The sequence below is a fragment of the Alligator sinensis genome, unplaced genomic scaffold (assembly GCF_000455745.1).
Source record: "Alligator sinensis unplaced genomic scaffold, ASM45574v1 scaffold161_1, whole genome shotgun sequence".
In the NCBI taxonomy this organism is placed as follows: Eukaryota; Metazoa; Chordata; order Crocodylia; family Alligatoridae; genus Alligator; species Alligator sinensis.
The window spans coordinates 266,893-283,297 of record NW_005841974.1 but is presented as its reverse complement, the minus strand read 5'-3'; the positions used below and the strand labels follow the sequence as shown (position 1 = coordinate 283,297).

The 16,405-nt window shown below is 44.1% G+C and overlaps 1 protein-coding gene across 1 annotated transcript in view; it reads right to left on the bottom strand.

Moving 5' to 3' along the window:
* Positions 1-16,405, bottom strand: part of LOC102386911 (acid-sensing ion channel 2) — a 454,052-nt gene that overhangs the window by 272,268 nt on the left and 165,379 nt on the right. Inside the window, exon 4 of the mRNA XM_025200734.1 lies at positions 900-1,050. Coding sequence (XP_025056519.1) covers positions 900-1,050 — 151 coding nt within the window. The remainder of the gene's footprint in view (positions 1-899; positions 1,051-16,405) is intronic.

Below are 16,405 nucleotides of genomic sequence, written 5' to 3'. Positions count from 1 at the left end.
AGGCAGACACCCCAGAAATGCAGGCACATGCCTGCAGTGGCTCAAGCTAGAAGCTGGGTGGGGCACTGGAGCAACCCTCCCTTCCCTTGTACAGAGCTGAGCTGAGGACGGGCTGCGGCCAGGCTCCGGTAGGACGCTATGATTAGTGAGGGGTTCCCCCTACTCCTGACCAGCCCAGCCCAGCAGGAAATGTTTATCACCCCTAATTCAGAGTTTATCAGCCCATTAAGAAAACAAAAGAAGGACATTACCAGATATCTGTTGATTCTGCCTTTGCCCTGTGCTGGCCTTTGGCAGAGGGTTGGACTCGATGACTTCTCAAGGTCCCTTACATCCCTACTTTTCAACAATTCTATGATTCTATGGGTCCCATCACCAGTGCCACTATCCCCTCCAGCTCCCAGCACCCTGCCAGACTAGCTGATGGGTGATCCCAGGCCAAAGCAGGTAAAACTGCCTGCCACTCCACCATTCCAGGCTCCTGCCACCATTCCAGTGCCCCACTGCTCCCATGTTCTCCTGTACTCCCTCCTGCACCCCCCACCTGCTCTGCCCAGAGTGCTGAATAGCTAGTTATGACTCTCACTGGAAGATAGCCTAGCAAGTGGGGAATATTTCCAAGCTGGAAAGCAAGTCCTCAGAATAAACCACTGAACTTGCTCTTGCCCCTGAGTTTTGGGTAGTCAACTTCACTTTTAAGTTCCACCTGCATTTGTAAAGCTCAGATGCTCTCTGCAAAGCTTCAGAACTTTTAAAATTGAAACCTAAAACAGGCTTTGGCTATTGATGGTGAGTGGAATTCCTTAGCCCATGGCAATGGGAAGAGACAACAAAGCTGGTACAAGTACATCTGCAACCAACTCACATCATTAGCTAAAGGAATTAACATTTGCTCTTACCTGTTTCTCCCCATATTGGTAAATATTCATCTTGCTGTATGTCCAGCATGAGTTCCAATCCATTGCCTGTCCCACCTTTGACTGTAGTAAGCAGAGGCCGCCCTTCTTCTCCTGAGTTAAACATGTAGCATTTCCCATATTTTGTAAACACCTTTGAGAGAGAGAAAAAAATAGAAAGCTCCTTATAATATGTGCCTTTTCCCAACCCGACCACAGCTGCAATATCATGAAGAATATAACTCCAGGACAGCTCTAAGGGACATGTTTGAAGACAAATTTAGTCTCATTAAATAATTTAGTGCATTTCATTCTTTTTTTTACAGGAAAAAAGAGGATAAGGGAGGAAAAATAATGTGGTATTTCAAAGGCATGAACAGAAGTCTGATTAATATTGTGTTAAATCTTTACAAAACTTTGTACACTTGCAGTATTTGAGTTCATGCTGAAATATAACATAGTTCCCCTGTTTGGTCTAAGATGTCACAATGGCATTTTATGATGGTAGATTTAGAGGTGGAATATTTTATGTCTAATCTCAAGCAAATATAAATGCCTGTGGGGGAAGTCCAGCTTACTCCAGGACAACTCATGTGAAACTGTCAATCACCCTCCTAGCCTGCTGCCAGTCTAATCCAAGCCTTTTCATCCCAGTTCAATAAACATGCTTCTTGTTGTTTTGTTCTCCCCTCTTGACTAAGAAATAAAAGGCCTTTGGAGGGATAGAAGCTATTGAAGGAAAGTGGAAGGATAGATTAAGAAAGCAAAAGGCAGACTTCTGCCTAATGACAGTTACTTTTTGACCCCACAATACCTTCCTACTGAATATTGACTCACGAAGGCTTTGTTCATACTGTTTTATATATAAAACAGAGCTGTTTATCCACAATGCTTTTTCCCACCAGTCACAATCCAAGTTACAGGCCTGCTCTCTCAACACACTCTTTAAGTATAAAAAATGTATTATTCTTCTCATTCACGATTTTAGCATTTCTCTGGAAGAAAATATAATTTATGCCACCTCCATAACAAAGCAAAACTTCCTCTTTAAAAAGAAAGTTTTCAAGATTTTCCCAGTCACTTCTGCTTTTGTTGAATCAGTGCTTTAAACAGGCTGAGACCCACCTCCCACATCCCCATGAGATCTTGTATAAAAAATGGTTAGTTAGCCAAACAGCATAAAGACAAATATTTTTACTACACACATTTTGAAAAGGGGGCAAATGCACTCTGCTGTCCTTCACTGACAACCCAACACCTCTCAAAATCAAAAGTCAAGTCCTACCCATCCCCAGATCATGAGACTTGCTTAAAAATAACAAGTGTTGGGGGTGGTTTTAAATTGCCTCTGGCTGCAGATGATGTCAGAGGTGATATTTTTAAGCTTTTTGCTGCATTTAAGAAGGCTAGAAACTTTCTTAAAAATGAAAGCTGATACACAGTGCCAGCTTTCAGAAATAACCACTGATGAAAATGAGAACTACGATTCAATCAGATCCCCATGTCTGCAAGTATTCAAGTGACCACTGGTTTCTGCTTGAAAGAACGTGTAAATTCCCCAAATACCATACATTTTTAGCACTGAAGTGAAAATTAGCACTGGAAACTGTAATATTTTCTTCACACTGTTCTCTGGTTTTAAAAATTCCAGGCATCCAATCAATAAATAACTCACACATCATACTTAACATATATTCAAACAGAGCATTAAACAAGTTAAAAGCTAGTGTTGGTTTCCTTTCAAGATCCTGCAAATAATCACAAAGACGGAACATAGTAGCTGAGATCAAATTACCATAAAAGCAATTCACAAACCTAAACAAAGGCTGGAATCATCAGCTAATACATTCAGAGTAAATAATCTCATTCGGCATGTCCAGACAAGCGTGCCTCTTGCAGCGTCTCAAACCCCTTTGAGATGCTGCAAGAGGCGCATGTGGGAACATAAAAACATTCCCCACGCTGCAAATTTGCAGTGCAGGGGCAAAATTAGATCCCTGGATATCCAGAGGTTAAAAAATACCCTGGACAAAAAAAATGGGGCAGGGCATGGTCCCATTTTTACTACACATATTTTGAAAAGGGGGCAAGTGCACTCTGAGGCAGCTGGAGGCTTGGTCTTCCACAGAGATGCTCTGGTAGCCAGCCAGCATATCTCTATGGCTGGCCCTCACCCTGGTGCTGAAGTACGCTGCTTGCCCATGCAGGGTAGGCAGTATGCCAGCTGCAGGGAGCTGGACCCGGTCTCTGTGCCAGTAAGTAGGGGGTGGGGTGGGGTGACTGTGGCCCTTTTTTTTTTTTAATTGCCAGGATGCTGAGGCTGGGTGGGGCAGCAAGAGCTGGTGAGGGATGGGGTCAGTGGGACAGTGACAGTCCCCATCCGGATCTGGTAGGAGCACAGCAGGTCCCAGCCAGGCAGCAGCCTGCACTGCCAGACTGCTGCAGTGGGTAAAAGGTGAAGGGAATGTTCAGGGGTGCTTCAGCAGTCCAGCTGGAATAAGGGGTAGTGTCCCCAGGTACCAACTGGCTGGGCCCCAGAAGCTCCTGAGAGCGAGTAGCCCTGAGCTACTTACTAGAGCAGTATTTTGTACTAATGGGACCAGTCCAGGTGCAGGCCCCAGGCTCTAGCTCCCCCTGGCTACAGATCCAGGAGAAGCCAGGCAGGGTTATTGTGCCCCAAGTGGCACAACTTGTACCACACCAAAGTGCATGCCCGGGCATGTGCACTGAGGAAAAAAGCCCTGGCTCAAATTTCCACCACTTCGCACGTGCTTGCATGCATGGACACACCTGTTAGATCTACATATGCAACAAAATCACAACATCGCTGCAAGAGCAAATGAAAACAAAAACATTAAGTTAATGATCATCATAATTAAACTAAAAATTATATTCAAATCAAACTATCCTATCAGAGCAAAGGGTACACATCCTTCTAAAATGATTTCTCCCAATATGAAAATCCTTCTTTAAACATGCCTAACCTATTAAACCCAGTCAAATAAAAAGGATAATCCAAATAACTTGAAGTCCGTACCACTAGCCTCATGCTGTTTCCTTCAACTACCTGACGAGTGGTTCCAAAAAGGATGGAGCTAGATTGCTCTCAGTGGTGGCAGATGACAGAACAATGAGCAATAGTCTCAAGTTGCAGCAAGGAGGTTTAGGTTAGATATTAGGAAAAAAACTTTCTCACTAGGAGGGTAGTTAAAGCACTGGAACAGGGTATCCAGAGAGGTTGTGGAATCCTTGAAGGGTTGTAAGACCAGGCTAGACAAAACCTTGGCTGGAATGACAGTAGGCGTGGTCCTGCTTTGAGTGGGGGGTTGGACTAGGTGACCTCCCGAGGTCCCTTCCAACCCTAATTTTCTATGATTTTATGACATGGGCTAGACATAATGCCATGGGTACAGGTTTATCTAAAGATGTGCTAAAAGCAGGGGCAACATTTTCTAACTGAGTTTAAGATACAGGAAGAAAATTCACATGCTACATGATAGCAAGCTTGCTTATATCAAAGGCAACAGCACATTTTATTTGCTGAATGAGGATTTAACTGTTGATGCAGTTATTGTAGCCTTTAGCCAGCTGAACACCAAAGTGAAGCTAGGCAATTTTCCAAGGCTTTATATGAGACAGAAGTGCTCACAGACCCTTGGGATTTAAAATATTAAGTGTAAAACATCCAGGCAGGATATGTATTTATAACTCACCGAGTGTTCCCAGTCTCCTAAGCCCATTAGCCTGTGAGCTGAATGCCCAGAATACATAAATTTGTAGAAACCCCCATTGGCTCCTGTGCCGTTCTCAGGGCTTGGTCCACATGTCTCTGCTGCCTCCATGAGACTTCTATGTTTAACCTAAACAGCTCTCTGAATCTCCAAACATGTACCTGTACTTCCTGCTATTTAACTGAGCCAGAGGCATAACCAACTCACTGATCCCACTGAGGTCTTTTCATGGAGTTCAAAAAGAACCCCTCACGTTCTTCTCTCTTTCAAACTGGACACAGTCATGTTCAGTAGCTTCCAGTAGTCAAAAGCTGAACCAGAGCAGTTAACTGGGCTCACAGAAAATCAAGACTTATGTCCTAATAAGGAATGGCCATGGTGAACCTCCTGGCTAGAGTGCCAAGACCAATAGAAAACTAAAAATCCGAGACAGGGAAACCAGACATTAAAACCTGGACAGTTATAAGGCTGATCAAAGCATGACTTAAAAGAAACATAAAGGAAAAAGCCATACCACATCAAGAGACCAGGGATGGGATAATGCAGAGATCAGGGATTTTCTGGTTTCTGTGGATTTGTTTTGAACACTTCCTGCCCTGTGCTCACAGAGGGGAGCTAGCATGGAATCGCCTCAGACTGCAGGAGAATTTAAAACTGGTGGAAATGACCTCAGGAAGGAGAGATGGCATCCCTGTCCAAAGAAGTTTGCAAGCAGGCATCTCAAGGGAAATACAGGGTTAGACAATGAGTGAGAAAGATCTTGTGCCTCCACTGGCAATATCCCAGGCCTTTGTCCCTGAGGCTAGTCCTGCTCCATGTGGAAAAGGCATCCCAAAAGCCAGACAGAAAAAGGAACTTAAAATATAGCCCTTCTGGCCCAGACTACAACCACACTTCACTTACCCCACAGAACTACTCAGAAACTACTTGCCTCCTTGGGTAGAAAATGTATACTGGATTTCAATTTACAAGAGAACCCACTGCAGTCCTCCTGTCTCTCTGCAGGCTCTGAAAAAACAGACCTTCCTAACCTTACAAATGTGTACAGAGAACTGAATCTGAATTCTAATATATCTATAACAATAAAGATAGTGGTTGACCAGACAGCATGATTAAGCCTTGTAAACTGTCACATACAAAGCAATGTAGTCATCTAGCAGGAAGGTAACTGGTGGTCTCTGTCTTGGTGTCTTCCATCCAGACAGCACCATGCCTACATTGAGGAAGAATCTGTTTTGTCTCTACTTCCACTTTCCTTATTTTGGCAAGGTCAGTAGGGGCTGGAGAAGTGAAATTTGTTAGCAGCTGGGTATTATTGATTCAGGTTTTTAGAGTGTTTGTACATGCCACGGTGTTTGATCTTCATTAATTTAACATGCCTAAACATTTTTAACCTGGGTTATTTTGCTGCACCGCATTTGTGTTTGCACACCACCGGGTCTTGAAGGACTTAAGTCCCATATGTAATTCCCCGCAGATTCCAGAAGGGAGAGACAAACACCAATCTACACCCAGTAACATCTTTCCTAATGAGTTATAGCAGCAGGCACCTGTTTGCCAGTAAACCAGCCTCCCTCCACAGTCCCTGCCCCCTACCCTCTGCCAGGAGTCTCACACTAAGTCCCCTCCCACACACACCCCTCCCCCCACTCCAGGCCACGGTCACCATTGGCTTAGGGGTCACACTCAGAGAGTGGTGGTGGACAGGTTGTTATTGACCTGGAAAGATGTGGGCAGTGGAGTCCTGCAAGGCTTGGTTCTTGGACCAGTGCTATTCAGTGTCTTCATCAGTGACTTGGACGAGGGCATGGAGAGCACCCTGTCCAAGTTCACAGATGATACCAAATTATGGAGCAAAGTTAACACACCAGAAGTTAGGGAACAGATCCAGGTGGATCTGGACAGGTTGGAAAAATGAGCAGAATGAAATAGGATGCCGTTCAACAAAGACAAGTACAAAGTGCTGCACCTGGGCAAAAAGAACCACCAGCACACTGACAGGCTGGGGGATGACCTTTTCAGCAGCACAGCAGCGGGAAGGAATCTTGGAGTCATAGTTGATTCCAAGATGAACATGAGTCGTCAATGTGACAAAATCCTGTTTGTGCAGCCATAGCAAAAGCAATGCAGGTGTAAGGGCACAACCAGCAGGACTGGACCAAGTGCTGGTGCAAGATCAAGGCCCTGAGATGTGCATTTCACCATGCCAAGGATGCAAATGCTCATTCTGGGGCAGGGCGCACAATTGCTCCTTTCTATGACAAGCTGTCCATCATTCTACCCAAAGACATGGGTGAAACTCCCTGTATACAGTCTTTCAGGACTGGCATTGTGCTGGAGGAGAGCACACTGACAGAGGCAGCTCCTCCTGAGCCAAAAGTCATGTCACATCAGTGGGGAGATTGCTCCTTGTTTCCAGATGACAAGGAGTGCCAAAAAGAGCAATATACCTTGGCCTTGACTACAATGTCTGCCCTGGTTCCATGGAGTAGCACAGATGATGAGGTGGAGGAGGATGAACAGGAAAAAACCTTTACCCACGCAGCTTCTCTTCCCCACGCTCAAACATCGGTTTCTGTTCCTGAGACTCAAGAAGATTCACGACCGGTTTCTCTTCCCTGCACTCAGACATTGGTTTCTGTTCCCAAGACCCAAAAAGATGTGTACTTGGTGACTTGTAAGTATCATGGAATGTGCCTCTTGCCACTGGCAGGCACTGCTCAGGTACGTGCGAGTTGGGTTTGTGTGTATGTGGAGGGGAGAAATGCAGGTATCACTGGAGGTAGGTCGCCATGCTCTTTTGGTGGTGAATGAAGGATACACGTCATTCTCTTTTGGGGTTGGTAATGTAACTGGTAATGTAACAGATGCCAAACTCATTTTTTTGCTTTAATTGTTTACAGCTGGCACAGGCAGTGGCAGCAAGGGATGTGACCCTGGACCAGGGTCTTGTAAGTTTTGGGCAATGTGAATGGTGCTCCACTCTTGCAGGGTTTGTTTCTGTGCCTGTATGCCTTTTCCTCACTGCAGTGGCAGCGAGGGATTGTGGGTGTAGAGTTTCCTCCTCTTTGGGGAAGGAAATGTCACCAACCAGGAACACTTTTTTGTTTGTTTACCAGGTACTGTGCCTGATGCCAGGAGGGCACATTCACCCAAACCTTAGACACCAGCTCACACTACAGCAGAGCACTCAAGGGACATGTGCCACAGGCATCAGTGGTCCCAAGAAAACATGATGGAGGCTTTGGTGGACTTGTCATGAGCCAGAATGTCAGGTGCAGAAGGCGGGCAGAATTAACTCTGGGACTTACTTCGTTCTGATGCAGAAAACACAAATGCCTTCTTTGAGAAGGTGCTAGACCACATGGGACGGTTGGGAGACATGGCTACAGCTATGTTGATTCCAGGAGGTCACAGGGCTTGATAAGTGATGTCCTGCAGTTCAAAAAGCAGATACCATCCCAGAAAGAGCAGACGCAGCTTGCCTCTGTCCAAGAGGTAGCCAGCAGCATCACAGCTGAGCCTTTTCCCCCAAATGCAGTGGAGTTGGGGAGGGACAGAAGACTGCCAGCAGGGTTAGGTGGCCACCACTGTGGTTCAGGGAAGTAGGGCCCATTCAGGATGATGTTGGGGTAAAGGCAAAGAAGGCCAAATAACCGACTGGTTACAATATTGTGTTGCTTATAATAAAACCTCATGTCATGCTGGATTTCTGCATCTGGCTCCATAACTTTGAAGGGCTGCCAAGATCCCCACCTCACTGTGTTGGTTTGGGATGTGGTGTGATTGGGAGGGGGTCTGGCCTGCACACAAGAAGTTTGCCAAGGCAGTCACTCTGCAAAGTCACCCAACGGGGCTGCTCCCTGCCTAGGCTTTTCTTCCTATGGGGTGGGGGGTGGGGGGGCTGCTTGGCTGTCTATCTGGCTGACTGCAACCCCCTTCACACAGTGTGCAAAGGCACCACAAGTATTTTGCTGAGGCAGCCACTTTGCAAATGCACTTTTCCTACCATTTTTTCATGCTCTTTTACAGCCCAGTGCCAGACTGTCTGGATTTTTTTTTTACACCAAAATGAGGGCAGTGGGGGGTGGCAGGAAGGGGTGGGGGCTGCTCTGATCAAGGTATATAAATTGAGGGAGCAGTTATTGAGGGTGCACATGCACTGTATCGATGGGAGAAGTTTGAGGTGGATGAGAGAGAGCAGCACAACAGAGGCAGAAGGATGCAGCCCAGTGTGGGTGCCATGAAGCTTTGATTGAAGCTTTGAGTGCAGGATGAGAGCCGCTTTGTGACATGGAACTTGAAAGAGGACATCGTGACATGTTCCACAACTGGCCAAACTTTATGCATTGGTAAGTGACACCTGCCACTTGGCTGTGCCCTGAGGGTGGTGGTGGTGGTGGAGGGTGCATTGTTTACTTCAACTTTCATGTAAATTGTATTGGTAGGTTTTTTTGTTGTGAAGGAAGGTACAAGAGGTATACAAGATGTCCAGGCAGGAGGCACTGCAGGGTGGTTTTCCAACAAAAATTCCTATGTTCTTTCTATGCTCCCTCCCTCCTATTTTTAACTCCCATTGCTATGCTGAGCTCCCAATGGTGAGAAGAACAGGCGGAAGAGAAGAACCTGGGAAGGATGCCTGACGCCACTTACCTCTTCAGTATCTCAACTGGCAGTCTCAACTCATGATGCTGCCAATGTCTCACTGCCAGGTACCTATCACTACTGGAATTAGATTCATAATAACCCTCATTCGTTCTTATGAAACCATAACCATTGTTGTTTTCATGGGGTAACTTGTTACCTCACCTGCATGAACAAAATGGAACCAGTGACAACAGTATAAATGTACCAAAAACTATTTATTAAACATACAGATTATTTGAAAGAGTATTTATGATGATTTGAACCCAAAATATTATTTAACTAGAACTACGAACAAAATTTAAACTTTTTTTAGAGTTTCAAAATGTGAATGAACAATTTGCTAAGTCTGCAGTTCACACTGTTTTCAAACTAACAATTACTTCCAAAAACATTTCCTAACTGTTTTAACTAAATATAGCATTCCTCACAAAGCAGCAGTGATGTACTGTGGTGCACACAAGCAAATCACTTACAATCTTCACATCATTTCTGGGTTTTGCAGTCATCTGTCTTTGGACAAAAAGTGCAACGTCCACTCATGCTTGCAGAAGGTTCTAATGTGGTGGGTTGTAGCAATTTGTAATTTAAGGAAATCATACCAGACTTGACGGACTTAAACAGATTACGTGTATCCATCATTCTTAGTTTTATTTGTCCGTTGATCAACTGTTCTCCAAGATGCTGGAAAAAAAAGCACCAGCTTCTTAAATGTAATCTTCCAGTTTACATTGTGGCCTAGGAAATTATGAGACTGGCAATGTCAGCCACATCCAGCATATTGAAAAACAGTGTAATTGGCCACCTGTTGATTTTCCATCTGCAGGTGGTCATACAGACTAAGTGGTCAAGGTTGTCCACCCCACCCTTGTTTTTACTGTAGTCATGGATAATGTCCAGCTTTCTTTGCTCTCTACCCACTGACAGGTCATGGTGCATGCTTGACAGCAACAGCACAGCTTTGCTTTGGAACATAGGAAAGTAGGGTGCGTTCCTCATTAAAAGCAAAAGTGGATGAAAAAGTTTACCTTCTTCAATTTGCTTGCATTTCGTTTGGGATATCGGCCTTGTTTTTCTGAATCATACCCACATAGGTCACGTCCTGCTATAGCAGTCTTTCTGCCAAGTCAGTATTTGTGAAGAAATTCTCACCCACGATATTCCTTCCCATCTTGTACCAAGGATGAACCAGTTTTTCCATGACCTGGGTACCTAGATTACCTTGGCATAGAGCTTCTGTTTGCTTGCCCAGGTAGATGTCTTCAGATGGGGGAATGATGTTGCTGCATCACAGCACCATGACATTTTCAAGCCATATTTGTCAGGCTACCTGGGCATATACTGTCTGGAATGACAGCAACCCCTGAATGCAATGATCTGCTCATCAACCATCAGGTGTATTCCTGGAATATACCATTTTGTGAGCTACTCCACAAATTGTGCCCAAATATCTTTGAAGGCAGCAAGCTTGTCCACAGCTCTCCTTTCCTCATGTGCCAGTTTGTTGTCAAATCTGAGGTAGCTAGTGATTTGTTGGAGTCGTTTTAAACTCATGGTGGCACAGAAGCAAGGACGCCTGGTGCATTGCTGCCACAACTCCTCCAGTGCCTTGTGACCACTGTGGTATAGACCCCTCAGCAGTAGGAGGCCTATGTAGGCTTTCACCTCTGTTTCATACAGCTTTTTTCACTTTCTATTTTCAGGATGGCTATCATTTCACTCCTTGAATCTTCTTTCTGGCTATCTGTTTGTTTCTCTAATGATAACAGTCAGTATATCTTGCGAGAGAAACAGGTGGAATATTTCCATCACTGTGTCTTTATTACTTTCTCTTGCTGGCCCAGCACTTTCATGGACTGTGGACTTTTTTTCCACATTCTGCCATTCTTTCCTCTAAAGGTGTCATCATCTGCAATGTTTTACAGGGGTGGTGGCAGTGGTTCTGCTCCATGCCCTGCTGTAGCTCTCCCCAGTCTTCCACTTCCTCTTCCCTTTCCCACTGGAAGTAATGGCATCACTTCTGCTTGTGGCACCAACTCCTCCTCATCTGAGCTGGATGAAGCTTCCATAGACATATGGTCTTCTTGTTCTGAACCATCTTCCATGTCTGGAACAAAGTCAGCATCTTGGGATATGATTTCATCAGTGGACGTGTTGCTGTTATCCCTGGTTACCTGTGCAAGACAGGCTTCAGCACTGAATATGCAGTGTCTTTTATTCCTGGACTGCAGAAAAAAATAAGAAAAAATGATTACTGCTGAATGCGTATAAATAACAATCAAAGACAAGCCTGTCCACCTATGCTGTCACAGAAGCAATTCCGCCCTGCCCTATGGCAGTGCAGGTAGCACCCTTTCCTCCTGGTCACAGAAGCCAGAGACCAGCATCCACCCTTTGCAGGCAAGCCAAATGTGGGTGGATACTGTTTGGAAACCACACATGCAGGGGCTTATTGAGAGCAGGTAAAAGGGGCATGGGGAGTGTGAAGCCCTTACCGTTGAAGGGGACTCCATAGTGTACGCTGTATTGCAGTATGATGTTGTTCTATTTCTTCTCTGCTGTCCCTTTGCTCCTTGTCTTCACTTCCAACAAAGGCAGTGGAAACTAGCTTGTATGTTATGAAAGGGGCAGGTAAGGCGGAGTTTTGCCATGAGAAAAGAGAACAGAGGTGGATTTGGGTGTGACAAAGGGTTTTTTGTTTGGCAAAGGGCAGGGTGTTTTGATGTCCTTGCAGCCTGCAAACAAAGTGGTTAGCAAAAGGGATTACTATATCTTCTGCAAAAGCATAGAGGAGGATGGCTATCCATTAGTTACCATGGATACCTGAAGTAGACATGAATGAGGTGTGAATGAATGCTGACCTTGCAGATGCAGCCACCCAAAGTGGCCAAACAGGTCTAGGCCTGTCATTTATACAGAAATTGCATTGGGGTAACAAATGCATTAACATGGGCTTGGGATAAGTTGTTACCCCATATGGAAAAACACATTTATGCCTGGAGTAACATGTTATCCCGGACAGTTTTTCATCCACAGAGAGCAAACCATTATGTAAGCTGGCTGTCCTTTGGTGATATTGTGCACTGCAGTGCCAGTGACAATGTCCTAAAAAGAATATTTTTTAGAATTAATTAACTTTAAGATACTGCACAAAATATGTGTCTGGGGTAGGAAATTATCCCATGGGAACATATCATGGTTAAAAAAGAATTGCCTGAGAAATGAGCATTATAATTAGTCCTGATAATGGTAGCAAACAGTGCATATACAAAAACTATCCCTCTCTCCACCACACCATACAGAGTTTATAAACAGAGAGAAAAGGGACCTTACCCTGTGACTATAGCAGCAACTAAGCATGCACATGAAAGAGCAATTCATTATTTTAAAAATATATATTTTGTTTTAATATTAATGTGCATTATTAGAATGTTTTTGTCTCTGGTCCAGGTAAGAACAGTCTATGTGTGTGTGCCCTGCTTCCAGTGCTGACTGTCGTTCAGCCTACTGCCCTACATTGTGCAAGATTTTGAAATGGTAAAAAATTACAAATGTTCAGGTAGTCTAACCCAGCACACTCAAATATGCTTCATTACTCCTTTGAAAAATGCTGGATTCAATTTTCCTTTTCTTTTTATTTGCTTTATATTTTTTTACATCAATGTAAAAGAAAGAAGAGGCTAGTATACAATAGTAAATGGAAATGTGGGTTGCTCCTCCATTTCTTAAGTGCTAGGGTAACTAACATTTTGATTTCTTGTGATTATGTCCCTCCCTCCTTCCCTCTTGCCTGCTGCCTGGTGACTTTGGGACTGGGATGTTCATTTCAGAATTAAGATGTCCCACCCCATTCTCAGAGGTTACAGTCCCATGAAAAACTGCATTTATGCATCTTTTCTGCTGGCCACAAACACTACTACTGAATTTCCCTTGTTGAGGGCAGAGTGCATCTTTATTTTGTGCTGACCACAAACCCTACTATTGAGTTTTCCTTGCTAAAGGAAATTGAAAACTGCATCTATGCTTCCCCATTTGGCTATCAACGGCACTCTCCCTGCTCTGGCTGGTGGGACTCCTTGCTGACATGACATTCCCATCAAGGGAAAGTTGGGTCTGGGCCTTTATTGAAGCATTACTGAAGGCTTTAGCTTGTAATTTTGAAATTGGTGCTTGCCACAAAGCCTATATAGAGAGCTTCCCTCATTGAGGGCATCTTTTTGTGTTAATTATACACAGTGCTCCAACCCTTGAATACCAATGGCCCTTTATACCTCCCCCCACTCCCCCACAGCTGCTGGGTCTCCTCCCTACTGCCTGCTTGGTCTCAGGTCTTTAATTTTAATGAGACACATACATATTCATACATGCATACATACATTCTAATACATACATGCATATATATACATTGTCTTAGCACCAGAGGAAAATGTACATTGACTACATGTCTCTATCTAACGTGTTCTTGTTTGGGTTTATTAAAGGGAAGAGCATTTATTAAAGGGAAGAACCCTTTAATAAAAAAGTGACTGGAAAGGCCCTCCCTCCCGCTTGCCTGCTACCTGGCTTGGTCTGTCTTTGTTCCCAGCATGGCCTGTAATTTTGAAATTGAAATCAAGTAAAATTTCAATTTATTGCCATTTGCCAATGGAAAATCTGCATGGGGGGGGAAGCACATACAGGACCACTGGAAGTGGTACATGATTGACCAATTGTGATTGACCAATCAAAAAATCAAATCTATCAATTTGTACTTAGTCCTGCTTGGTGTCAGCGCCAGGGCCTGGGCCTGCCTGCTTTGAGGTCAGGTAAGAAAGGTCTCACCTTTCCTCATGTACATATATGCATGAATAAGATTTCAAAGTATTGTGATTCACCAATCAAAATAACATTTTAATTTATTTTAATAGAATTTCAATCCCCTTTCACCCTATTGCCTGGAATCCCTGGGCTTGACACCCCACCCTGTGTTATTCTTTGCCTCTGCCCTGCTGGGGTGGGTGGGTTGTTGCTCACTGTGAATGCTTAGATTCATACAAATGTAACTCACTCATGGTTTTACTAATGAAAAAGAAAATAAAACATTAAAGGATTGTTATGTAAAAGAGAATCTGACTTCTGTCTGTTGGTCTGTTGTGAAACTATTTGCAAAGCCTACAACTGAGGAGCTATTTAAACAGCAGAGCAGCAGCATCGGGCAGGTAGGTGTTGCCTTTGCAGTGTAGAGTTGGATTAATATTAATATTAATATTCCTTGGGTAATTGGGATCCCACCCAATGGGGACACAGAGGATACTGCTTTACCTACACTGCATGTCTGGAGGGGGGTGGGTGGGAGAGGAGGGAACCACTCATGGCAGGAGGGTGTTTTGGAGGTGATGCAAAAAATAAAAGCCAAGCATTACACAGAAGAGTTGCAAATTGTCCTCATTCAACTATGAAGGAAAGCTCTCCCATGCCAGACCCAGTACTGCTGCTTGCTGCTTTTTCTTGTGTGTTTAGTTCTGGGGTAGATGGGGTTTGGGGGGAGAGGGGGGCATGTCTTTCTTGCAAACAGCATTGGACCTCCCATAACAATCTACTCTGAAACTCTTTCCAGTAATACCATCACTTCATAAATGCCCCCAAGCAAAGGACCCCCACACAAAAAAAAACTGAGGTGGGCAGGCGCAGTCATCACCACTCCCAACCCTCCCACTCCCAAACCGCACAGACTGCCATGCATGCCAATCTATGAAAGAAAACATGCCACCCATATAGACACAATTTCAAATCTTTATTTAAAAAAATGCAGTATATTTACATGATTTTTTTTTATCAAAAAAGGCATAATTAAAAAGGATTTAAATCATGAATAAATTAAAGAAAATTTAAAAAATTAGGAAAATGGACAAATAGTAGGGGGGAAATCAGGATTTTTCTCCCCAGCACCTATACAGCATTTTTTATTAAAACACTGTCGATACACTAATAGATTTTACACACTATACACTATTTAACTATACAGTATTTTCTATAAGACACTATACAGTATATACTACTTATTACATACACTATACACTATTTAACAATTACACTATTACTAAATAACTTGCTTCTACTGGTGGATTCTTCCTGCTTTTATTAACCTTTTGCGATTTCTGACCTCAAAAGTCTTCTGCAGGGAGGGGAAGAAAGAAGAAAAGGGTGGGATTTTGGACCACAGTCCAAACACTGCCCTCTTGTCCCCCAACCCCCTCCACCCCCGCCGAAGGTCAGTGTGGCATTTTTTATATTGCCTATATATCACCCGGGATGTTGCATATCCTGGGGGAGGGGTCTGGCATGCAGCATCCGCCTGCACTATTCCTTTTTTTCTGGAATGAATGGCAATGTCAATTTTAAGAAATATTGAAGTGTTAAGAAGAGGTGCCATACTCCAAATACAAATCCAAGTTGCAAACTTACCATGCCACTGGCAGTGGTGATGCCACTGTGCTCATTGGCATTTGAGAACACTGTGGTGGGCACAGCAGCATGGGGGAGGTTGGGGGGAGGGGGGCGGAAATCACATGCAGGACTATTGGTGGTGGTGGTGGTGGTACAGGCACAGCCACAAGTAGAGGGTAGTAAAAAAACCGTACTTGGCAATGCTTGCTCCTCCATTTCTTTCTTATTAAGTATTCTCTGCTAGCTAGGTTAACTTTACTACAGATGCCCTCTGCACCTGCCCTAGCTACAGGCACAGCTGTGGGAGCAGGGGGGAGGGAGAGGGAGATGAGGAGCCAAAAAAAAAGCAAAAAATAACAGTAGCAAATAACAGCAGCACCTATTGGCCAAAGGCCTGAACTACAGAAATAGCACACCACCACCTGGTGGCAAAAGAAAGTAATTAAAAGTCTTTGAGACACTGGGTGTTTACACGCCACAAATCCATAGATATGGAAATGTAAGCAGCGGTGATGCAAACTAAACTATGTCCTAGCAGCTGTAGTTAAATGCACTGAAAAGACTTTTAAAGCAATGGGAAATCCCGCTCATGCAAACACAAACGCAATTGCGGGAGCTTAAACAAGAAATCTCGTGTTGTGTACAAACGGCCTTAGAGCTTGTAGGATTGCCTGGGAGAGGCTGACGAAGGATGCCTTAAAGAATCAG